The sequence below is a fragment of the Saccopteryx bilineata genome, chromosome 10, assembly GCF_036850765.1.
Source record: "Saccopteryx bilineata isolate mSacBil1 chromosome 10, mSacBil1_pri_phased_curated, whole genome shotgun sequence".
Classification (NCBI taxonomy): Eukaryota; Metazoa; Chordata; class Mammalia; order Chiroptera; family Emballonuridae; genus Saccopteryx; species Saccopteryx bilineata.
The window spans coordinates 7,229,577-7,254,978 of NC_089499.1; the positions used below are offsets into that span (position 1 = coordinate 7,229,577).

Below are 25,402 nucleotides of genomic sequence, written 5' to 3' on the forward strand. Positions count from 1 at the left end.
CGACCATGTCTAAGGTTCGGTCCAGGATTCAGGACCGTCCCAGTACATCATTGAGATCTGATGTCTAGTTCCGAGGTCCAAATCCAAGGATTATGTCAATGTCCAAGGCCAAAGGCCAGGTTGAGATTCAAAGTACGGTTTAAGGGCTAAGTTGGGATCAGAGATCAAGGTTTGAAATACAAATTGAAGATTCGGGAATAAGTACCAAAGGCTATTTTTCACGTCCAACTGCACGTTCAGGTCCACAGTCCGTGTCTGTTCTCAAAGTGTAGGTTCAATGGTAAGACAGGGAAGTGGGAGAGCACTGGGAGGTAGTTGTGAAGTATCTCACAGAAAGCTGATGGTGACTATGGAAGCTGGAAAACAGTCAAGAGAGTCTAGTGGAAGGTTTGAGTAAGAAAAGTAATCTAGCCTGGCCTGTGGTGGCGCAGTGGATGGAGCATCGACCTGGAATGCTAAGGTGGCTGGTTCAAAACCCTGGGCTTGCCAATCAAGGCACATATGATGAGCAATCAATGGACAACTAAACTGAAACAACTATAAATTGGTAATTCTTGCTCCCCCACCCTCCTCTTTCTGTAAAATCAATCAATTTATATATATATATATAATGTAAAAGGAAAGAAAAAAGTAATCTAATTCTGCTGGGGCTGCAAGAAAGATAAAGACTGAGGGGAAAAGGGGGATTAGAAAAGAATAAAATCTGCCTGGCCTGTGGTGGTGCAGTGGATGGAGTGTTGACCTGGAATGCTGGGATCGCCAGTTGAAAACCCTGGGCTTGCCTGGTCAGGGCACATGTGACAAACAAGCAATGAACAACTAAAATGAAGCAACTATGTGCTGATACTTCTTGCTCTCCCCTCCTCTCTCTGTAAAATCAACAAATCTTGAAAAAAAGATCATTGGTGTTGTCAACATAATGTTCACGAAGTGGTGAGGACAGAAACAAGACTGCAGAGGGTTGAGAAGGGTGTGGGGCAAGAGGAAAAAGTGGATAAATGGGGATTACTTCCAAATTTGTTAAAGAAGAGATGCAGTAGATGCAACCTGACCTGTGGTGGCGTGGTGAATAAAGCGTTGACCTGGGACGCTGAGGTCACCAGTATGAAACCTCGGGCTTGCCCAGTCAAGGCAAGGTCGAGGCATGTATGGGAGTTGATGCTTCCTGCTCCTCCACCATTCTTTCTCTCTCTCTCTCTCTTTCTCTCTCTCTCTCTCTCTCTCTCCCCTCCCTGCACTAATTTTTTTTTAAAAAAAGAGACACAGTAGATGCACATAAAATGGCATCAGAAGAGTTTTTTCAGAATAATAATTAGAACACACATAAATGCTAAGGAAGTGGAGTCAGAGAGGGATTGGTTTACAATAAATATAACTTATAGTCACTAATATAAAATTCCTGAGAGGCAAGAGGGGCTAGGATCTCAGAACACAGGAGTGTGGGGACTAGGAGAGTAAAACAGGAAAGAGAAAGCCAACCCAAGAATGGGGTGCTGAGCTGGTCACCACTGTGGACAGCTGGCCCCAATCTAGCTGGAGGTCCTCTTGCGTCCCACAGAGGCCTAGGAGGATGGGGATTTGCTCATTGGTTTCTGTCACCCGTTGTCAAGCATTCACCAAGAAGATGGAACTTTTTTCAGGGTCTAAATTTGCATATTGCCAGAAGGGCTCCCTGCACTTCCTCAGCAAAGGAGCTCCTGGGAGGAGCCGAGAGAAATGGGGTGAGGAACTCTCTGGTTTCGCCCCCGGGGCAGCAACAGTCCCAGTACGAATGTGGCTGACAGGGTGTGAGGCCGGCAAAAAACTTGTCCAAGGCTGCCCTCCTGTGGTCATGCTTGGCTGTGCATGTGCCCTACAGGGAGTTCAGCATATGTAACTCAGAGCCTGGTAATCTGGCTCAGCCACAGCCCTATTAGTGAGGAATCAACTCATTCTACTGCAGCTAGACCTGAGGCTGTAACTGAGTCTTATCTCCGTCCTTTACCAACCATATTGTAATTCCTTCACCCCGAATCAGCACTTACAGGTCCAAGATGCTTACCTACTGGGGAAACACAAACCTTTATCTCTAAGCTCATTCTTTCCCTGCTATGCGACCTCCAGAGAAAATAGATGTCTCTCTGTGACTTTTAGCTAAGGCCCTGGGAAAGGGGGCAGCACTATGGTGGTAGATGGGTAGGATTCTTGTCTTTATTTACTTTATTTTTTAAAATACTCTTTTTTTAAAGATTTTATTTATTGATTTTAGAGAGAAGAGAAAGAGAAAAGGGGGAAGGATCAGGAAGCATCCACTCATAGTAGTTGCTTCTCGCTTCTCATATGTGCCTTGACTGGGCAAGCCTGGGGTTTTGAACTAGCAACTCCAGCATTCCAGGTCAACGCTTTATCCACTGTGCCACCACAGGTCAGATTCTTTTTTTTTTTTTTTTTTTTAACAGAGACAGAGAGAGAGTCAGAGAGAGAAATACGGATAGACAGGAACAGAGAGAGATGAGAAGCATCAATCATCAGTTTTTCATTGCAATACCTTAGTTGTTCATTGATTGCTTTCTCATATATGCCTTGACTGTGGGCCTTCAGCAGACCGAGGGAGCCCTTGCTTGAGCCAGTGACCTTGGGTCCAAGCTGGTGAGCTTTTGCTCAAATCAGATGAGCCCGCACTCAAGCTGGCAACCTCAGGGTCTCGAACCTGGGTCCTCTGCATCCCAGTCCGATGCTCTATCCACTGTGCCACTGCCAGGTCAGACAGATTGTTGGTGGGATTTTTTTTGTTTGTTTTTTAGCAAGAGAGAAAGAGAATGAGAGAGAGGGACAGACAGACAGTCAGGAAGGGAGAAAGAAAGAGATGAGAAACATAAACTCGTAGTTGCAGCACCTTAGTTACTCATTGATTACTTTCTATTAGCAATAATTGCACCTCAGATAAACCTCATTGGCTACGATACTGATGATTAGTTTCTCATATGTGTCTTAACGTCTTAACTGGTGGGGGCCAGTGACCCCTTGCTCAAGCCAGTGACCATGGGGTCATGTCTATGATCCCACGCTCAAGCCAGGGACCCCGCACTCAAGCCAGTGACCATGTGACTTAACTTAGCTGAGCCAGTGACCCCTTGCTCAAGCCAGTGACCATGGGGTCATGTCTATGATCCCACGCTCAAGCCAGGGATCCCGCACTCAAGCTGGATGAGCCCACGCTCAAGCTGACAACCTCGGGGTCTCGAACCTGAGTCCTCAGCATCCCAGGCTGACGCTCTATCCACTGTACCACCACCTGGTCAGGCAGATTCTTGCTTTTAATGATACAACATTTTTGTACCATTTGATTCCTAAACACGAACCACAACTTAAATTTGCTGCCCAGCCAAAGAAAGAGTGATGTGTCTCAGTGCCAGAGGAAAAGCCAGAGGTGTGAGGGGCTTTTGCAGAGAGAAGATTTTTAAGGGGAATTGGAACTTTATGGGCATCAGAACCCTGCTGACCTTAGAACCCAGCCAGCCATGAGACCGAACCGTGTCTCTGTGTTTAACAAAAAGCCGGACCCCTCCCTCCACTGTCGCCCCTGTAGGAGCAGGCACAGCTCAGCAGCAGCCCCACCAGTGCTGCCCACAGAGGAGACCTCCGTAAGTCCCCACAGGGTATTCAGTGAGGAGGGCGGGAGGGATGAGGCCTTGGGGAGCCGCCCGGAGAATGGAGACGCTGTCCTGGACCTCTTGGCCCGCTGCCTCGCACCATGCGCTCCTGGATGAAGCAGCTGCCCCGCCCCCTGTGTTTTGCCCACCCATGTGCGTGTGGTGTGCACATACACAGCCCCCCAGAACCCACTGTGGTAAGTGGAGAAGCCAAGACAAGTGAAATTGAAGCCTGGAAAAAATTGCTTTCACAAGAATTTATTTTTCAGAGTCCAGAAGTGGGAGCCAGGCAGGGCAAAACAGACCCTTAGGACTCTTCTTCCCTGGGCCTGATATTCGAAAAAAAATCCTTGATTCTCTGGATGATCCGCCCAATCTTCTGCTTGCCTTTCTGGATGAGTTGGCCCAGCCTGCTGCCCAGATCGCCGAATATGACATTCTGGAGCTGTGCACCAGGAGGAATCAGACTCCTTGTGGGGGCTGGACCCAATGTCAAGACCCCTCCCCACCCAGACAACCCCCTGCCTGGGCCACCCTGGGAGCTTTGAGGCTCTAGTTCACCCTCTGGCTACGACCTTAGGACTCTTATGAGTCCCTGCACCCATAAACAGACAAGAAAACAGGTCCCGAGATGGCTTGTGGCTTCCCAAGGTCACACAGCCCAGCACAGCTATGACAGTGCATGGGCTAAAAGCCCATAACTGTCAGTGGCTAAGTCAGTGGCTCTCAAACTTCAGCAGGGGTCAGAACTTTCTGGAAGGCTTGTTTAATACAAATTGCCAGGTCCCATCCCAGGGCCTGAGACCGCAGGTCTGAGTGGGGCCTGGGAACCTGCATTTCAACAAGTTTCCAGCGGAGGACCACACTCTGAGAAGCACTGCTCTAAGGGGCTGCAGAGCCAGTCCTGGAGACTTGGGGCTCTGGCTGAGGAAGGAGCTCAGGGTAGGAGGGGCTTTCTCTGCCCTAAATGGGGCAGTGGCTAATTGGTCCGTGTCTGTTCTATGCACTACTCACCATCAGCTTCTACAACTCAGAAGGGGCCACTCACCTCGTCGCAGCTGATGTCAAAGTAGCCATTATCCCGGTCCAGGAAGACTGTCCCTATACACTGCTTCACCAGCTAAAAAAGAGAGGCTTGGGGTCAAACTGGAACCTCCATGCTGTATCCTTCCAGCCTCACCCCAGTGTCTGGAAACGTTCCCCAGAGGCCTCTGGTTCAGCATCTTGGGAAGCATCCCAACACCAGGCCCCGAGCCTCACCCCATTCTCCTTGAAGTTACACTGCTCAGGTGGCCGCCGCGTTGTCTTGGAGCACACAGTCTCTTTCACTGCAAAGCTCACAATCTTTGGGGTGTTTGGGTCGTCATCCTGGCCATGAGAGAAAGTAGGGAGACCAGGATTGGGCCCCTGCTTGCCCTCTCTGATCGGCTCCCCTGCCCACCCCCCACCAAAAGAACAGCCTTTCAATAGCCCCTAGTTGGACCCTGGCGCTGGGTCTGGCGTGGGGGTGCAGAGGTGAGCGACAGAGCCGCCCCTGCCCTCCCGGAGCACAGAGAGCCTGCGGACCTCAGACAAGCTCTAAGGGATCCAAGGGAAATCAGGGGCCTGCTGGAGGAAAATCGTCGCCACTGGAACCTCAAGGCTGAGCAGAGCCCTCCCGTGTTCGGGACACAACAGAGTGCAGAGGAAACTTAGAGCAGAGGAGTCACATCCTAGACCCAATGACCCCTTTCTTGTCCCTGGAATGCCCAGAAATCCCTGAAGCCCGAATGCGGGTGCAGAGGGCACCTGTTTGCACCGCACTGCTTCTAAGGCAGGGGCTGTCATCAGGGAAGGTTTCCTATAACAGGTGGGATCCCACCAAAGGGGAGAAGCGCCTTTCCGATAGGAGGTCCAGCATGAGAAAAGGGGGTGGCAGTGTGGCCAAGCCTGATGGGGGCAGAGCCCCGCTCCCCAGCACCCCACCCTCACTCACTCCCGGGGGCAGCTGGTCTAGCTCCAGAAGGCGGTAGAGACTATCTTCTGAGGACCTCTTATTGAAGCCGTCCACAGCGCGGAGCACAGCCTCTTGGTAGCTGAGGGCCTGGGCAGCGGCTGGAGGCACTGCCAGGCCCAGCAGCAGCAGCAACAGTGACCAACGCCCCCAGGAGAGGCTGACCCTCTGGATCTCCATGGTCCCCAAGCCTGCCTCCTCCCAGCCTTCAGGACCCTCTTTTATGCCCAGCCTGGGCCCGTTTCAAAGGCCTGGCCAGGAACCTTCCCAACCCGCCCTATCTCTGGCCACCTGCCAGGCTGTGGGCTGCGGCTTGCCTCAGCTCCGCTGTTGCCTCACGGGGCTTGCTGGACCGTAGGCAAGACCTGCCTCGTGTGCAAGGTGAAGAAATGGTTTCTCCACCGCCCTGACAATGCCTTGACCTCTCGGGCCCCTCGGTGGTTTTAGCCAAGGTTGCTCAAGAAAATTGTGTCGCCAGGAAAGGAAGGGAGCCAGGCACCTGTCCTACATCTTTCTCCCCACTGCGGCCTCCTCAGGAATCAACATAGTGTACTGTGCTCCCACTAAATCCACAGCTCTAGGCACTGCCTGCCACCCAGTAGGCACTCACGTTTGATGAATAAATAGTGGTGACTGCCCTCCATCTTACCCATCAGCCCGTCCTGAGGGAGACTTGCAAGGCTACTCCATGCTGTTGTCTAGGCCCAGCCCCCCCGTCAGTTCAGGGGCTCAGTTCCATCTGTCCCCTCTCCTGGATTCTTTTCTACTGCTTTTCATTCTAGAATTGTCCTCATTCCACCCCCAGTGTGGCCTGTTGTCCTGACGCCTCCCCAGCCAAGCCTGAGGGAGGGTTGTCTACAACTACATCGACCCACTTCTTTGCTCTCTCACACTCGAAGCCACTGCAGGCTGGCCAGCCCGTGCTGGGTCCAGTGGCCAGTCTCAAGCCTTGTCTTTCTTTACCCAGGCCCTGGGGACCCTCTGTCCTCCTAACACTGCCCCGCCTCCTTCTCCCCAAGGCTGCTCTCCTGCGTTTGCTCCTGTCCCCCTGGTCGCTCCTTCTCAGTCTCCTCCCAAGACTTTTCCCTTAATATGGAGGGCTTGCAGAGTGGCATCCTAGGCCGCTTCTCTTCCCAATCCTTACGTCACCCTGGGGACACCAGTTATCATGGACAGACATCGGCTGGTCTGTATCTCTGCATTCAAGACTCCCGTGAAGCCTGGCCAGGCGGTAGTGCAGTGGATAGAACGTCAGAATGGGATGCAGAGGACCCAGGTTCGAAACCCTGGGCTTGCCTGGTCAAGGCACATATGGGAGTTGATGCTTCCAGCTCCTCCCCCCCTTCTCTCTCTCTGTCTCTCCTCTCTCTCGCTCTCTCTCCTCTCTAAAATGAATAAAAAAAATATTAAAAAAAAATAAAAAATAAAAAAGAGGCCTGACCTGTGGTGGCGCAGTGGATAAAGCGTCAACCTGGAAATGCTGAGGTCTCCGGTTCAAAACCCTGGGCTTGCCTGGTTAAGGCACATATGGGAGTTGATGCTTCCAGCTCCTCCCCCCTGTCTCTCTCTCTCTCTCTCTCTCTGTCTCTCTCTCTCCCTGACTCTCTCTCTCTCTCTCTCCCTCTCTCTCTCCTCTCTAAAATGAATAAAATAAATAAATAAATAAATAAATAAATAAATAAATAAATAAATAAAAATAAAAAATAAAAAAGACTCCCGTGAAGAGCCCTAGCTGGCTGTCCCCAGGCCACCTGGCCTGCTGTTTTGGTGGGTGCCGCTGCACAAGCCCTGAGCTGAACGCCCGGGGAGCACCCCACCTGCTCCTTCTTCCCCTCAGGGACACTCCCCTCGGACCTTGCCACCACACCTGCCCCGGCTCCTACCATCGTCATCTTTCCCTGGACATGCAGCCACGAGCTCCGGACTCCACCTTCTCCGGGTTCGGGGCTCCCCCGACAACAGCCCACTTTCCACGCCATGACCTAGGGGCTCTTTCAAACTGCTGATGTGGCCACTTCACCGCCAGCCCTCAGGAGCCCACCCCCCAGGCTGGCATCAGGGCCTGGGTCTTTTTATTTTTTTACATTTATTTTTATTTTATTTTTTTACAGAGTCAGAGAGAGGGATAGATAGGGACAGACAGACAGGAACAGAGAGAGATGAGAAGCATCAATCATTAGTTTTTCATTAGGATACCTTAGTTGTTCATTGATTCCTTTCTCATATGTGCCTTGACCGCGGGCCTTCAGCAGACCGAGTAACCCCTTGCTCAAGCCAGTGACCTTGGGTCCAAGCTGGTGAGCTTTTTTGCTCAAACCAGATGAGCCTGTGCTTGAACTGGCAACCTCGGGGTCTTGAACCTGGGTCCTCCGCATCCCAGTCTGACGCTCTATCCACTGTGCCACCGCCTGGTCAGGCAGGGCCTGGAGTCTTGCTGCTCCCCATCGCCCTCACCTGCAGCCCCATGTGCCCCATGCGGCAGGCCACCACGGCCCCCACCAATCCCCCTGAGCCTCCTGCGCTTTCTCCCCTCTGCTTGGCACCCCATCCCACCCGTGAAGCCTTCCCTGACCTCCGACCAGGCATGGCAACCTCCTCCTCTTTGCTGCCACAGCCTGCAGGAAGTCTCTGATTTGACCCCAAATGACTCCCTGCTCAGTGCTCAAGTTGAGACACCAGGCTGGGTGGCTGGTGCTGGGAGAGAGGGGCCCAGAGGCCAGGAGGACATTTCTAGCCCCAGCTCCGCTGGGGAATGGCCATGTGGCCAGGAGGCCTGGGGTAGCTGTTGCCTCTGTTGGCCTGTGGGACTCTTGGGGGCTTGGACAGGGCACCTCGGGAAGCGGAAGCCCGGATGAATGCAGCTGGCTGTGCACTCCGCCTGCGGAGAAGGAAGGAAAAATGGGCCTGTGTGTAACCTGGTTTCATAGCCCAGGTATTGCCCCAGTGGGCTCTTGATCAAGCTGGGCTTGCACATCAGGGCTCTTTATAGTGGTTGGGAGGAGGGTCAGCCCAGAACACCCCACCCTCAGATCCAGTCTGGATCCCTTACTTTTTTTTCTGGCTTCAGGGTCCCCAAGGGGACAGAAGTAGGCATCACTGTTAGTCCTTAGACCAGGGTGTGATACCTGCCCAGGCCTGCACTCCTCCGGGTCAGATCCCATGCACTCAGAGCCCCTTCCCACATGGCTGGAGGAGACTTCTACCTGGGCCAACGCTGCACACTCCTTTCGCTTAGAATCAGCCAGGACCCAAGTGGCTTCCACAGGTCCTCTGATGCAAGTTAGAAGTGTGGATCCAGGGGACTCGCCTTCCCAACCTGGGCCACAGCACAGGGACCAGGCTTCCCAGCTTCCGGAATTGAGCCCCGTCCAGGGTCAGGTCCGTGCAGGTGGGTGTCCGCCATGTGAAACAGGGAGGCTGACTCAGACCCTTGGAAGCCATGGTTGTCCTCTTTCTTGGGGAAAGAGCTTGCCTTCTGCTGACCACTCCCTTTCTACAGCCCCCCCATCTCAAGCCCCTTCTGAACTGCTCTCTGTGGGCTGCTCTGGCCCAACCCAATAAAGCCCCAGCTCAGAACCTGGTCGGTGTCCTCCTTCCCCTGTGCTCCCTTGTTGCAGAGCCCTGGAGGAGGCCATGACTGGGATAATGTCCCTCTCTGCATTCTGCCTCCACTCCAGGACATGCTTTTCCATGTCCCTCTATGTCCCAGGCCCCCACCCTCCACCCATCCTTTTTGTCACAGCCAGGATAAGATGCCAAGGGCCAGGTTACATCACTCGGGGCAAGGGTGGACCTGCCGTTGGAACCTCACGGGGCTGGTCCCGCAGGCCTGCAGCCCCGGGAGGACAGTGCAGCTGTGGAGGCGTCGCCACTCCAGTGCCGGCATGCCCAGCGTTGCCACTGCCTCATAAGAAGTAAGAGAATGTGCCTGACCAGGCAGTGGCGCAGTGGATAGAGCGTCGGACTGGGATGCAGAGGACCCAGGTTCAAGACCCCGAGGTCGCCAGCTTGAACACAGGCTCATCTGGTTTGAGCAAAAGCCCCCCAGCTTGAACCCAAGGTCGCTGGCTCCAGCAAGGGGTTGCTCAGTCTGCTGAAGGCCCATGGTCAAGGCACATATGAGAAAGCAATCAATGAACAACTAAGGTGTTGCAACACATAATGAAAAACTAATGATTGATGCTTCTCATCTCTCTCCGTTACTGTCTGTCTGTCCCTATCTATCCCTCTCTCTGACTCATTCTCTGTCTCTGTAAAAAATTAAAAAAATAAATAAAAAGAAGTAAGAGAATGTAGCAGAGGCCATAGCATCAGGGAAGGAACCTGGGTCAAGGACGGACCGAACCCAAGAAAGAAGAGAGCTGCAGGGCCAGGAAAACAGCCTGAGCAAAGGCAGGGTGACCAGCGGGGCTACATGAGGAGATGAGCAGGGGTGTCGGAAGTAGTGACAAAGGGGAGGGGACAGTGGTCCTCAACAGACTTAGTGGGGGCTCAGAGCAGGACACTGAGGGCTTGTCTGGAGCCAGGGCAGGGCAGGTAGGCTAGTCTGGAGGTTGCAAAGGGTGGGATTCCCAAACTCCAGAGGAACCCAGGACAGAACAGCTCAGCTAGGACATCACCCAGCACAAGGGGTACCAGGGACACTTGAAGAACATCAACTGGGCAAAAAAAAATCTCTGAGTCAATGACTAAACATCAATGTTCTAAATGACCCTTTCAAACAATTGACTAAATTTACTTATTTGTCCAAAATGTATATGATATAGCTCTGTGAGTTGCAGGGAGGAGTGAAGTCACAGGGCCTGGGAACTTTGGAGGAAGGAGCCTGGTCTCCAGAGTGCCAGGGACCCCAGACCTTCCTTGAGTCCTCAGCCTCCCCTTCTCTGTCTCTCTCTTCCAGGTGTCACCATCACTATCCTAGGCTATGTTCCCACATCTGCTCAAACTGATTATAAAGCCCTGGCCAGTTGGCTCAGCAGTAGAGCATTGGCCTGGCCTGTGGAAGTTCCAGGTTCAATTCCCGGTCAGGGCACACAGGAGAAGCGCCCATCTGCTTCTCTACCCTTCTTTCCCTCTCTCCTTCCTCTTTGTCTCTCTCTTCCCCTCCTGCAGCCAGGGCTCCATTGGAGCAGGATTGGCCCCAGGTGCTGAGGAAGGCTCCATGGCCTCCACCTCAGGTGCTAGAATGGTTCCAGCCGCAATGGAGCAACGCCCAAGATGGGTAGAGCATCACCCCCTCATGGGCATGCCAGGTGGATCCCGGTGGGAGTCGGTCTGACTGCCTCCCCACTTCTAACTTTGGAAAAATTCAAATAAATGAATAAATAAACTGATTATAAAAAGAAAAAAAGCAAATCTATTAAAATTGCACATAAATCTTCAACATGTTCAAACTATCTCCTTGTTTAAACCAACAGCACCAGTAAGAGCCTGGGGAGCTGAGACTGCGGGTTGGAGGGGAGGGAGGCCGGGAGGGCTGGTGGGTGGCGTAGGGCTGGGGCTGGTGGGAGCCGTGCTGTGTCGATGTGAGCCTTTGGCTGCGACTAGAAGACAAACTGGATCCCCCTGCTGCTCCTGCAGCTGGTGACGCAGGGACTCTCTCCACTGGGCAGGGAGCACCTGCCATGATGGTCACCTGTGTGCCTACAGGGACCTCACTGAAGTAAGTTTTCTTCCAAGGAATTTGCCAGTGACAACAGTACTGAGTGAGGCCGCGAGGTCCCATTCTGTCACCACAGCAACAACCTTAACACTACCCCCTGGGACTGTCATGGTAACAGCACTGTGGGCCAATCCTGCACACACACATACCACCCCCACTCCAGCCTCATGACAGCCATGTTGTCTACCCAGACTGGCCACCTAGTCCCTGGAGGAGAACTGTGTGTGTGGTCCTTCGTGCAGAATTCCCATGCATCTGCCACCTCTGAGCTTGCGGCACTCCTATGAGGATGACAGGAGCCTCACTGGGCAGAGGAGGAAACTGAGGCCCAGGGCAGGATGTGACCTTGGCAGGGAGACCTTTGCCAAGTCAGGGTTGATGGCAAGACCCAGAGCTCTGGCTCCAGTTGGGAGATTTCCCTGGCTGAATCTGCAGTTTCCAGTCCTGACCACGTTGCTCAGTAGATAGAGCGTCGTCCCAGCATGCCAAGGTTGCTGGTTTGATCCCAGGTGAGGGCATATATGCGAGGTGACCAGTGAGTGCACCACTAAGTGGAATGAATCTGAAGTTTCCTAGCTCTCTCCAATGGGCTCGTTGGGCCCCTCAGCACTGACCCCAACAAACACCACCCTGGCCAGCCCTGCACCTCTCCTGCAACTCATTGCATTAAGAGGCACTGGAGCCCTGGCCCGGTAGCTCAGTTGGTTAGAATATCATCTTTTTATTTCTTTTTTTTTTTTTTTCCAAAGTTGGAAATGGGGAGGCAGTCAGACAGACTCCCACATGCGCCCGACTGGGATCCACCCGACATGCCCACCAGGGGGCAATGCTCTGCCCATCTTGGGGCGTTGCTCTGCCATTCTAGAGCCTCAGGCAGAGGCCACAGAGCCATCCTCAGCGCCCGGGCCAACTTTGCTCCAATGGAGCCTCGGCTGCGGGAGGGGAAGAGAGAGACAGAGAGGAAGGAGAGGGGGAGGGGTGGAGAAGCAGATGGGCGCTTCTCCTGTGTGCCCTGGCTGGGAATCGAACCCGGGACTCCTGCATGCCAGGCTGATGCTCTACCACTGAGCCAAACAGCCAGGGCTAGAATATCATCTTGATACAGCAAGGTTGTAGGTTTGAAACCCGGTCAGGGCATGTACAAGAATACACCAACGAGTGCATAAATAAGTGGAACAATAAATCAACGTTTTTGTCTCTTAAAATATATAGATAGACAAACAGATACATAGATAGGTAGGTAGGTAGGTAGGTAGGTAGATAAATGAACATTTAAAAGAAAAATTCTTCCCTGGTAGGCACTCTCAGCAGCATGTGAGTATGAACCTAACTCAGATTGCTGCAGGCACAGCTGAGAAGCCCAATAGGAAGAGGAGAAAGAACCGGCTGTCAGAGTGGTACATCTGACTGGCCTCTTTGGTTTTTTTTTTTTTTTCTTTTACAGAGACAGAGAGTCAGAGAGAGGGATATACAGACAGGAAGAGAGAGATGAGAAGCATCAATCATTAGTTTTTCGTTGCGCATTGCAACACCTTAATTGTTCATCTATCGCCTTCTCATACGTGCCTTGACCACGGGCCTGCAGCAGACCAAGTAACCCCTTGCTTGAGCCAGCGACCTTGGGTCCAAGCTGGTGAGCTTTTGCTCAAACCAGATGAGCTCACACTCAAACTGGCAACCTCGGGGTCTCGAACCTGAGTCTTCCGCATCCCAGTCCGACACTCTATTCACTGCACCACCGCCCGGTCAGGCTGGCCTCCTTGGGGTTTGCTTGGAGACAGAAAGAGAGAGAAGAGAGGGAGGCAAAGAGGAGAGAAAGAAGAGCCAGGTCAGGACTGCGCTGCAGTACCTCTGCCCTGACCTGGTCAGCGGGACCCTGGGCACTCCCCCCATGCCCAATACTAACCCAACAAAGAGAACAGAGCAGCAGAAGATCCTGCAGTCGGTGGCGCAAGAGCGTTGTCACCACCTCCACCACAACCTGGGGCTCCCCCTTTCCCAATCCCCTTCTATTTCCCCTCCCATCTGCTTGAGCCAGGTGCTCTTCTCCACCCTGTTTTGCACTTAAAACCCCCACTTCCCTCCACAGGAGCCAAGGCTGGACCGCACCCTCCTACCTCTTCAGAGCCCCACCACGTCCAGCCAGCCCTAGGCCCCCTGAACCCCTGTGCAGCCAGCTATCATGATGAGCTCTGCCCACCGGGGCTGCCAGAGTCCTTCTTTTTATCTTTTTTTTACAGAGACAGAGAGACAGAGTCAGAGAGAAGAATAGACAGAGACAGACAGACAGGGACAGAGAGATGAGAAGCATCATTAGTTTTTCATTGCTCATTGCAACACCTTAGTTGTTCATTGATTGCTCTCTCATATGTGCCTTGACTGCGGGACTTCAGCAAACTGAGTAACCCCTTGCTCGAGCCAGCAACCTTAGGTCCAAGCTGGTGAGCTTTGCTCAAACCAGATGAGCCCGCACTCAAGCTGGTGACCTCAGGGTCTCGAACCTGGGTCTTCCGCATCCCAGTCTGACGCTCTATCCACAATGAAAGTAATCAATGAACAACTCTCCGTTCCTGTCTGTCTGTCCCTATCTATCCCTCTCTCTGACTCTCTCTCTGTCTCTGTAAATAAATAAATATCTTTAAAAAAAAGAAAAAGAAAGCATGCTTCCACATAAAGACTCATGCAAGAATGTGCATAAGAGCTTTATTCGTAATAGTCCAAAACCAGGGAGGACCCAAATGTCCATCAGCAGGTTCATCAAACTGTGGACCATCCACACAAGTTACTGGAATGCTATTTTACCAACATAAGGGAGTGTGAACTGCCAAAGTTCATTCCTGATGCAAAAGGTCAGGATTGTATGATTCTATTTACGTGAACTCTCTAGAAAAGGCAAAGCTGCCTGACCTGTGGTGGCTCAGTGGATAAAGTGTCGACCTGGAAATGCTGAGGTCGCCGGTTCAAAACCCTGGGCTTGCCTGGTCAAGGCACATATGGGAGTTGATGCTTCCAGCTCCTCCCCCCGTCTCTCTCTCTCTCTCTCTCTCTCTCTCCTCTCTAAAATGAATAAAAAAAAAAAAAAAAAGAAAAGGCAAAGCTATAGTGAGAGGAAGTAGACCAGTGGCTGCCAGGGGCCAGGATTAGGAAGAGAGGATTAGCGCTGGACAAGTAGCTCTGTTGGTTAGAGTGTCATCTCGACGTGCCAAGGTTGTGGGTTTAATCCCTGGTCAGGGCACATACAAGGATCAATCAATGAATGCATAAATAAATGAAACAAGAAAATGATGTTTTTTCTCTCTCACTTTTCCTACCTCTATCTCTAAAATCAATTAAAAAAATTTTTTAAAGGAAGAGAGGACTGATTACAAAGGGGCATAAGGGCTAATGAAAATGTTCCATATCTTTTTTTATTTTTCCACAGGGACAGAGAGAGTTAGAGAGAGGGATAGACAGGGACAGACAGACAGAAACGGAGAGAGATGAGAAGCATCAATCATCAATTTTTCGTTGGGACACCTTAGTTGTTCATTGATTGCTTTCTCATATGTGCCTTGACCGCGGGCCTTCAACAGACCAAGTGACCCCTTGCTCGAGCCAGCGACCTTCGGTCCAAGCTGGTGAGCTTTGCTCAAGCCAGATGAACCTGCGCTCAAGCTGGCTACATCGGGGTCTTGAACCTGGGTCCTCCGCATCCCAGTCCGACGCTCTATCCACTGCGCCACTGCCTGGTCAGGTGAAAATATTCCATATCTTGATTGTGGTGGTGGTTACATGATTGCATACATTTGTCACAACTCACATAACTACACGAAATTGTGAATTTTATAGTAGACAATTTACACCTCAGTTTGCAAAGCTGCAGAGTGAGGAGGTAAGCAGTGGCAATAGGTGAGCATACCTTTCCAGGAAGGAGCCTTGTTCCTTCTCTAACTCTGTGACAGCAGAACCCAAGCGTACACAGCTAGGCCAGGGGCGCACGGAAGGTGGGGAGGAGACGCCCTGTGGCTGCTGGCTCCCAGCCCACTGGGGAGCGCTCTGAGTGTGCCCAGAAAAGGGAGGTCCAGTCTGACCAGGTGGTGGCACAGTGGATGGAGCATTGGCCAGGATGCTGAGAACCCAGATTCAAAACCCCAAGGTCACCAGCTTGAGTGCTGGATCACCAGTGAGCATGGGGTCGCCAGGTTGAGTGTGGGGTCATAGACAGGACTCCACGGTTGCTGTCTTGAGCCCAAATGTTGCTGGCTTGAAGCCTAAGGTCACTGGATTGAGCGAGGGGTCACTGGCTTGACTGGAGCCACTTGGTCAAGGCACATATGAGAAAACAATCACTGAACAACTAAAGTGCTGCAACTATGAGTTGATGCTTCTCATCTCTGTCCCTTCTTGTCTATCCTGTCTGTTCCTCTTTCTCTCTCGCTAAAAAAAAAAAAAAGGCCTGACCTGTGGTGGCGCAGTGGATAAAGCGTCGACCTGGAAATGCTGAGGTCGCTGGTTTGAAACCCTGGGCTTGCCTGGTCAAGGCACATATGGGAGTTGATGCTTCCTGCTCCTCCCCCCTTCTCTCTCTCTCTCTTCTTTCTAAAATGAATAAAAAATAAATAAATAAAATAAATAAATAAATAAATAAATAAATAAATAAAGGAGGTCCAGCCCACACCCCGGAGACCATCAACAGGGGTCTGGCAACAAGCCTCTCTATGTTTCCTCATCTGTGAAATGAATGTAGGGATTCATTAAGTTAAATGAGTCCTTCTCAGATTTGCCTCTCTTCACAGAACATACAGACATCCCAAAAGGCCTGGGCATGCCTTGGAGTCTGAGTTTTAGGCTCAAAGGATAGGAATGGGGTCCAGCCCCAACTCTTTCTGGGGAAGGCATTGCTCAGGACTGAAAAGGTTAAGACCCGGAAACCAAGACCCTTTCCCTCCATTTCCCAGCCCCTCCCACCCACACCCCAAACACACACAGCATCTTGCCCAACGTGGGTATTTGTCAACCAGCTAACACCAGACTGATGCAAGGGGCTATAACTCAACCAGGATGGGAAGGAACCCCAGGAACAATTTCACTTCCCAGAGGTCCTGGGATTGAGAGAGACTCGGACAGGGCAATGAAACCACAGGCGCAACTTCCTGGTCCCCAGCAAAGTGTTTCCTCTTCTCCCATTACATTCTGCGGAGGGCACGGCACCCAGGAGCAAGGTGTAAGAAGGACTCTTTTGCTTTCCAGGACCTCTGACTTCCGGAGGGAGGACCCCAAGAAACCTCACAGGAACACCTGACCCTTTGGAATGAAACCCTCTCCCTGCTCCAGAACCTACATTGGCTCCCTATTGCCCCAGGGGTTTCCGTTCCCTGTCCTCTGCCTCTGACCTAACTCAGGCCTCATCCCCTCCACCTGCTGGGCACTCACCTCTCACAGAATACCCAGCACTGGGCACTCACTTGCAGTAGTGCACATGAGATTAGTGTCACGTTATCACAGGGCCAGGGTAAGGGACAGCAAGGATCAGCAGCCCCTCGCATTTCTCCAGTCCACTCTGTTTCAAACCTCCGAAGAGTATTCACACGACTTGCTTTGTTCTCTCTTGCTAATGCCTCTGACTGGTAAACTGATCAGGGGTCATTCCTTCCATTTTCTTGAAGGGTAAAACCAAGACCAAGAGTGGTCAAGAAGCTGACACTTAAGATAAAGGGTCAGCAGAGACTAATAACACAGGTTTGGGGCCCCTGGCCCTGAGAATATCCTACCCTGCAAAAGGCTCTGGAAACAGACCCCCAACAACTGGGGCACATTGTTTTTCTTTTTTATATATAACTTTTTTATTTTAGTTTCAGGTCTACATCATAGTGATTAGACATCTACAGTATATAATTTACCAAGTGATCACCCTGATAATTCTAGTATCCACCTGGTACCATACATAGTTATTACAATATCATTGAATGTATATTCAATATATAAAGTACAGCTTATTTTGGTCAAGGCACATATGAGAAAGCAATCAATGAACAACTAAGGTGTCGCAACGATAAACTGATGATTGATGCTTCTCATCTCTCTCCGTTCCTGTCTGTCTGTCCCTATCTATCCCTCTCTGACTCTCTCTCTGTCCCTGTAAAATAAATAAATAAATAAATAAATAAATAAATAAATAAATAAATAAAATAAAGTACAGCTTCTTTTCCTTATACTGTACTTTACAGCCCTGCCATGCAATCAGCTTTTCACATGTGCTTAGCTTCCAGCCCAAATCTCTCTGTTATAGCTGTCTTTTCTCCCAGTGTTCCTCAATTCTTTCCAGAATAGTCTGCTAGGAAACAAGTGCCCTCTGGTGGCCTCCCTGGTACTATGCCAATGTCCACCAGGGGGAATAGTGGCAGGAAAGCCCTCAACCTTTTCAAAAGAGAAAAGGGACTATAGGGACCTGCCTCACTACCCCAAGCCCATATAAGTCCAGTTCATCATCCAAGGGGGAGAGGGGGTAGGAGGAAGAAGAAGGGCTTCTCAGTGACCCTTCTAACGCCTCTGACTTCAGGATGACCTTCGAATTCTTAGTCCTCCATCACTCCACAAACGTTTGTCCTCATCCCTACGAGCTAGGCTCTATGCTGCTCTGGAAACAAGAGGCTACGATGCCCCAGAAGAGCCTATCCAGGAGACTCAGTGCTGTTCTCTCTCCCCCTGTATGTCTGGTTTCCACCCTTGGAAGACAAACGGCTTCCTCTGACCTCTCTGTAAGAGCAGCTGGAGAGAGGAGGAAAGCCTGGAGAACGGTATCCTGAAAGCCAAGCCAAGCAAATGTTCCTGGAAGGGAGTGACCCACTGTATCTAGCGCTATCAGGGATGGCTGCCCTCCAGAGTAAGACAAGGCGTGGGATTTGGTTACTGGATTCAAAAAATTAGGGTCCTGAAGAATGTGCCAAAGGCCATTTCTGTGAAGGTTTGATTGGATTGGGTTCAAGAGAAAATGGGAGGGCCTGACCAGGTGGTGGCGCAGGGGATAGAGCGTCAGACTGGGATGTGGAAGACCCAGGCTTGAGACCCCGAGCTCGCTAGCTTGAGGCCGGGCTCATTGGGCTTGAGCAAGGCTCACCAGCTTGAGTCCAAGGTCGCTGGCTCAAACAAGGGGTCACTCGGTCTGCTGTAGCCCCCTGCCCTTCCCTGGTCAAGGCACATGTGAGAAATCAATCAATGAACCACAAGGAAGAGTTGATGTTTCTCATTTCTCTCCCTTCCCATCTGTCTGTCCCTCTCTCTGACTCTCTGTCTCTGCTACAATTTTTTTGTTAAATAAAAAAGAGAGAGAGAGAGAATGGGAGGAGAGAGATTAGAGACAACAAACAGTTTTTAAGAGTTTTGCTGCAAAGGGAAGGAATACAGCTGGAGGGCAAAGTGGGGTCAGGGGAAGGTCGTTTCATTATTATTTATTGATTTTAGAGACAGAGGGAGAAAGAAACATTGATTTGTTGTCCTACTTATTTATTGACCAACACAGGTATTACAGGTGATATTGAGAGTAAGTTTATTAAAGCTGGGGACAATTAAAAAAAAATCTGGGGACAGTAAAACAAGGCCTAGAATAGAAGAAGCAACAGGAGAGCCTACAGGCTGCTTCTGCTCTCTAGAAAATTTATGGGAACGAAATGAGCCTATACTGGGAAGTCAGAGAACAGGGGGCCTTGCAAACCTAAGACCTATCATTTTTAATAAGTTTGTTGTCTTTGTATTTAAAAAACCATATTAACCTTCGTTTAAAATTAAGTAAACTTATTTGTAAACCAAAAAAATATGTCTGAGAAAAACCACTAAAATATTGATTAATTTGAAGGAAAGGGGGAACTATGCTGAGTCCTTTGTTTTGAGGGGTTTTATTTATTTATTTATCTATTTATTTATTTATTTTATTATTTTTTTTATACAAACTTTTAGTTCTGATGGCCCCACTCCCAATTTTTTATTTTTATTTTTTACAGAGACAGAGTCAGAGAGAGGGATGACAGGGACAGACAGACAGGAACGGAGAGATGAGAAGCATCAATCATTTAGGTTTTCGCTGCACGTTGCGACACCTTAGCTGTTCATAGATTGCTCTCTCATATGTGCCTTGAAAGGGGGCCTTCAGCCTGACCTGTGGTGGCGCAGTGGATAAAGCATCAACCTGGAAATGCTGAGGTCGCCAGTTCAAAACCTGGGCTTGCCTGGTCAAGGCACATATGGGAGTTGATGCTTCCAGCTCCTCCCTCCCTTCTCTCTGTCTCCTCTCTCTCTCTCTCCTCATGAATAAATAAAAAAAATAAAAATAAAAAAAAGAAAGGGGGCCTTCAGCAGACTGAATAACTACTTGCTGGAGCCAGTGACCTTGGGTCCAAGCTGGTGACCTTGGGGTCTCGAACCTGGGTCCTTCCGCATCCCAGTCTGATGCTCTACCCAGTGCACCACCGCCTGGTCAGGAGAGGGGTTTTATTTTTGGTGGGTTTTTTTTTATTCATTTTAGAGAGGAGAGGGAGAGAGAGAGAGAGAGAGAGAGAGAGAGAGAGAAGGGGGGGAGGAGCTGGAAGCATCAACTCCCATATGTGCCTTGACCAGGCAAGCCCAGGGTTTTGAACCGGCGACCTCAGCATTTCCAGGTCGACGCTTTATCCACTGCGCCACCACAGGTCAGGCCTTGGTGGGGTTTTTTTGTGTGTGGCAGAGACAGAGTCAGAGAGAGAGGGACAGACAGAGAAGAAGAAAGAGAGATGAGAAACATCAATTCTTCTTTGCAGCTCCTTAGTTGTTCATTGATTGATTTCTCATATGTGCCTTGACCCGGGGCTACAGCAGACCAAGTGACCCCTTGCTCGAGCCAGCGACCTTGGGGTTAAGCTGATGAGCCTTGCTCAAACCAGATGATCCCATGCTCAAGCTGGCGACCTCCTCCACATCCCAGTCCGACACTCTATCCACTGCACCACCACCTGGTCAGGCTGTTTTGAGGGGTTTTTAAGAGTGGGAGTCGAGGAGAGGGTTTCAATAGAAGATTCATTAGCTTTTCCAGGTGTTCTTTTCATCCCCTACCCGGGCCAGCCCCAGGCCAGGGTGGCAGCAACAACTGCTACCCAATCTGGGGCTGCTCTATGGCCTGGAGCCAAATACAATTGAGGTTTAGATGGTATCTTTAGGGAGGTGATCTTCGGTATCTCCTTGTAAATTGCTTAGCCAGTTTATTCAGGTATTTTTCTCAGTTTCCCCAATCTACTTGCCAAGGAATTTTCCAAGCTTCTTATTATCCTGTCTCAGTTTCATTATCATTTTTCTAAATCTTTTTATTTATTGACTGTAGAGAGGGAGGATGAGAGAAAGAAACATTAATTGTTGTTCCAGCCATCTATGCATTTATTGGTTGATTTTTATATATATCTTGTCTGGGATTGTAAAGCCAGTAGCCGCAGCTACCATCACAGCCGCCTGGCCCATGCAGGTTTTTATTAGATTCGGACAGATGGTAATGAAACAATGGAGCCAAGAACTGGTGGGCCATTTGCTGTAATCCTAGATTGCACCCAGCGGGCAAAAATTTCACACAGTGGAGCCTGACCAGGCGGTGACGCAGTTTATAGAGCATTGGACTGGGATGTGGAGGACCCAAGTTTGAGACCCCGAGGTCACCAGCTTGAACGCAGGCTCATCTGGTTTGAACAAAAGCTCACCAGCTTGGACTCGAGGTTGCTGGCTGAGCAAGGGGTCACTGGCTCTGCTGTAGCCCCACAGTCAAGGCACATATGAGAAAGCAATCAATGAACAACTAAGGTGTCGCAACGAAAAGCTGATGATTGATGCTTCTCATCTCTCTCTGTTCCTGTCTGTCCCTATCTATCCCTCTCTCAGACTTTCTCTGTCTCTGTAAAAAAAAAAAAAAAAAAAATACACACAGTGGGAAACACTTCCCTTTCTTTTTTTTCTTTTTTTTTTAAACACTTCCCTTTCTATTCAGGGCTCCCAAAGCCACTGACTTATCCAAGTTTCCCAGAATCAAAGGTTTCTAGCTCATTCACCTCTGTTCCCCATCTCCTTCTCTCTGCACAAACTGGCTTCCCCTTCAGCACTCCACCATCTTGGCTGCTTCTCCTCTCCACATGGCCTTTCTCTGCTCTCCTCTCTAAAGCTAATCTCAGGAACCAAGAGAGAGCAACTCCCGGTCTGCCCCACTTTATAGTGTAGAAATCAAAATCTTTAATTCAATATACAAACAAGGAAGTCTCTGATACAAAGTCACTTATCTGAGGCATAATAGGATTCCTCATGAGAGTGCACCACCCCCTATCATGCAACAATCAAGAGTGTGGGGAAAAGCTTAGTCTTAAAACTAAGGCTTAAGCTATAACCACCCTGCCTGCTTACAGCCTGTCCCCACACCCAATGCAAACTATAAGTGAGCAAACATATATCATATTTAAAAACTTATTTGGAGAAGGAAGGAAGGAGGCAATCAGGGAGCTGGGCCAGGGGAGCAGATCTGCTGAGGGAGCTGAGCGGGAGCCGAGCGGAACCTGCGGGGGGAGGAAGCGGCGGCTGCAGTGGGGGAGCTTGGAAGCCGGAACAGGATCAAGTCCTCCATCCCAAGGACCAGGCTAAAACCTGACTGCCACTGTCCCCACTTGGCCCCTACTGTCTTCAGAAAGCAGCTGGTGTGATCATGGGTAATATCTTTGGAAATCTTCTCAAGAGCCTGATTGGGAAGAAGGAAATGCACATCCTGATGGCGGGCCTGGGTGCCGCAGGAAAGACCCCGATCTTGTATAAGCTGAAACTGGGGGAGGTCGTCACCACAATCCCTACCACTGGGTTCAACGTGGAGACAGTGGAGTACAAGAACATCAGCTTCACAGTTTGGGATGGGGGTGGTCAGGACAAGATTCGGCCTCTCTGGAGACATTACTTCCAGAACACCCAAGGGTTGATATTTGTGGTCAACAGCAATGATTGGGAGTGAGTAAATGAGGCCCGGGAGGAGCTGATGAGGATGCTGGCAGAGGGTGAGCTCCGGGACGCTGTGCTCCTTGTCTTTGCGAACAAACAGGATTTGCCTAGTGCTATGAATGCTGCTGAGATCACAGACAAGCTGGGCCTGCATTCCCTGGGTCATCGCAACTGGTACATTCAGGCTACCTGTGCCACCAGTGGGGACGGGCTGTACAAAGACCTGGACTGGCTGGCCAATCAGCTCAAAAACAAGCAGTGAGAGCCAGGCAGCCCTATCTGACCACCCCAGTCACCCCTAACACCTACTGTCTCCCTTCCCAGCCCTACCCCTTCCTTCCTGTTGCCATTGTGGGCAGGGCCCTGGGTATCATGTCCACATGCCCAACAAGAGCCTTGTCTCTCCTGCCTCCCCTCCTTTCCCCTGCCCGTGACCAGTACCCAACTGCTGTCCTGATGATGAATCATTCCTATTTACCAGATTAAAAAAAAACACCACAAACTTATTTGACCAACAGGACCAAACCTGCAACTCTGGTGTTATCAGGGTGATGCTCTAACCAACTGAGCTACCTGGCCAGGGCAGTTTTATTATTAATAACAAATACTTGATTGAAATATATATATCAGCCTGACCAGGTGGTGGCACAGAGGATAGAGCGTCAGACTGGGATGCGAAGGACCCAAGTTCGAGACCCCAAGGTTGCCAGCTTGAGCGTGGGCTCAACTGGTTTGAGCAAAAAGCTCACCAGCTTGGACTCAAGGTTGGTGGCTTGAGCAAGGGTTTACTCAGTCTGCTGAAGGCCCGTGGTCAAGGCACATATGAGAAAGCAATCAATGAACAGCTAAGGTGCTGCAGAAAGAATTGATGCTTCTCATCTCTCTCCTTTCCTGCCTGTCTGCCTCTGTCTGTCCCTCTCTCTGTCAAAGAAAAGAAAGAAATGGTGACTTGGTGTGCTCTCTCCCTCTCTGGAGTGCCTGTGCCGTTCCCTTCCTGCTTCTTCTCCAAAGGTAAGGGGCCTTACCTTTGCCTTTCTCTCTCTTGAGCTCCAAGGGCCCTTCTTTGGCCTCTGTGACTTGTTTCCTGAGCCTAGGGAGCCCAGCTGGCTCACTTTCACCACCTCTGGCCTCTGCAACTTTCTAAATAGACTTTGTTAAAAAAAAAAAGAAAAAGAAAAATTAAAGAATGTGACAAGTTCACAAAAGTCTTCCTCGTGGCCCAACTTCTATCACCAACAATTACATTTGATGTAAATTTTTAAAATTTTTTATTTATTCATTTTAGAGAGGAGATGAAGAGAGAGAGAAAGGAGAGTCAGAGAGACAGAGAAGGGGGGAGGAGCTGGAAGCATCAACTCCCATATGTGCCTTGACCAGGCAAGCCCAGATTTTCAAACCAGCAACCTCAGCATTTCCAGGTCGATGCTTTATCCACTGCGCCACCACAGGTCAGGCCTATCACCAACAATTAAATAGCAGTCTTTTCATTTTTAAAACATATCAACAGAATCAAGTAGTATGTATTCTTTTGTGTCTGGCTTATGCTCAACATCAATTGTGAGACTCATTCATAATGTTTTCTTTTTACTGCTCTGTGAAACAATGAACCTCTACTTACCCATTCTATTGTTGATTGGCCTTTGGATTGTTCTCTGCTTGGGGCCAAAATGAATATTTTATTATTATTTTTTATTTAATTTTTTAATTTTATTCAATTATTTATTTATTCACTCATTTTAGGGAAGAGAGAGAAGGGGGGAGGAGCAGGAAGCATCAAGTCCCATATGTGCCTTGACCAGATGAGCCCAGGGTTTTAAACCAGCAACCTCAGCATTTCCAGGTCACCCCATCTTTATCCACTGCACCACCACAGGTCAGGCTGAATATTTTATTATTTTTTTTTTTTTTTGTGGCAGAGACAGAGTCAGAGAGACGAACAGACAGACAGAAAGGGAGAGAGATGAGAAACATCAAATCTTCATTGAGGTTCTTTAGTTGTTTTGTTTTTATTTTTATTTTTATTTATTTATTTACTTATTACAGAGACAGAGAGTGAGTCAGAGGGATAGACAGGGACAGACAGACAGGAACGGAGAGAGATGAGAAGCATCAATCATTAGTTTTTCATTGCGTGTTGCAACACTTAGTTGTTCGTTGATTGCTTTCTCATATGTGGCTTGACCGCGGGCCTTCAGCAGATCCAGTAACCCCTTGCTGGAGCCAGCAACCTTGGGTCCAAGCTGGCGAGCTTTTGCTGAAACCAGATGAGCCCGCGCTCAAGCTGGCGAGCTCAGGGTCTCGAACCTGGGTCCTCCGTGTCCCAGTCCGACGCTCTATTCACTGCACCACCGCCTGGTCAGACTGAATATTTGTTTAAGTGCTTTTTGGCTCACTTATGAACTGTACCATACCTTCATTTTTAAAGCAACTTTTTTCTTTTTTTTTTTTTTTTTTATTAAATGAGAGGCAGGGAGGCAGAGAGATTGACTCCCGCATATGCCCTGACCGGGATCCACCTGGCAAGCGCTCTACCAGGTGATGCTCTGCCCATCTGGCACCGCTGCTCCATTGCTCCAAACAGAGCTATTTCAGTGCCTGAGGTGGAGGCAATGGAGCCATCCTCAGAGCCCGGACCAACTTGCTCAAACCATTCAGTCCATGGCTGCAGGATAAGAAGAATAAGGAGAGAGAGAAAGAAGGGAGAGGGGTGCAGAAGCAGCAGATGGGCGCTTCTCCTGTGTGCCCTGACCGGGAATCGAACCTGGGACTTGTACATGCCTGGTCGATGCCTCCTATGCTCAGCCAAGTGGCCAGGGCCTATATTGTACCTTCTGTGCTATCTCTTGCCTCCCCACAGCCTACCTGTGGCTACTTCCTCACCTCCCATTCAACATGACCTTCATTGGGCCAACTTTGGTGACTTCCTTCAGTGCAGGTCTGGCTGGCACTCCTCTCATTAGGCCTCCTGCCGTGCCACCTTCATGGGCCTCTGCTACTTCCAGGCTTCAGTGCTGGTGCTCCCAGACCCAGTCTCCTAAAACACTCTCTGCATACACTCAGAGGACATTACCACCCTCAGGCTAATGAACCCCAGATCTTTCTCCTGAGTGCCAACCCCAGACAGAACACAAGCACAAAACTGAGTTCATTAAA

General features: G+C 50.1%; 1 protein-coding gene and 1 pseudogene across 1 annotated transcript; one reads left to right on the forward strand and one right to left on the reverse strand.

Moving 5' to 3' along the window:
- Positions 1-3,880: 3,880 nt before the first annotated feature.
- On the reverse strand, positions 3,881-5,841 carry CAMP (cathelicidin antimicrobial peptide). The gene is made up of 4 exons (XM_066245083.1): positions 5,608-5,841; positions 4,893-5,000; positions 4,681-4,752; positions 3,881-4,077 (listed from the first exon to the last, which is right to left on the reverse strand). Exons 1-4 carry the CDS (start codon positions 5,803-5,805, stop codon positions 3,940-3,942), a joined length of 516 nt encoding a protein of 171 aa, XP_066101180.1. The 5' UTR covers positions 5,806-5,841; the 3' UTR covers positions 3,881-3,939.
- Positions 5,842-21,814: 15,973 nt separating this feature from the next.
- Positions 21,815-22,663, forward strand: LOC136314227 (ADP-ribosylation factor 3 pseudogene; annotated as a pseudogene).
- Positions 22,664-25,402: the final 2,739 nt, after the last annotated feature.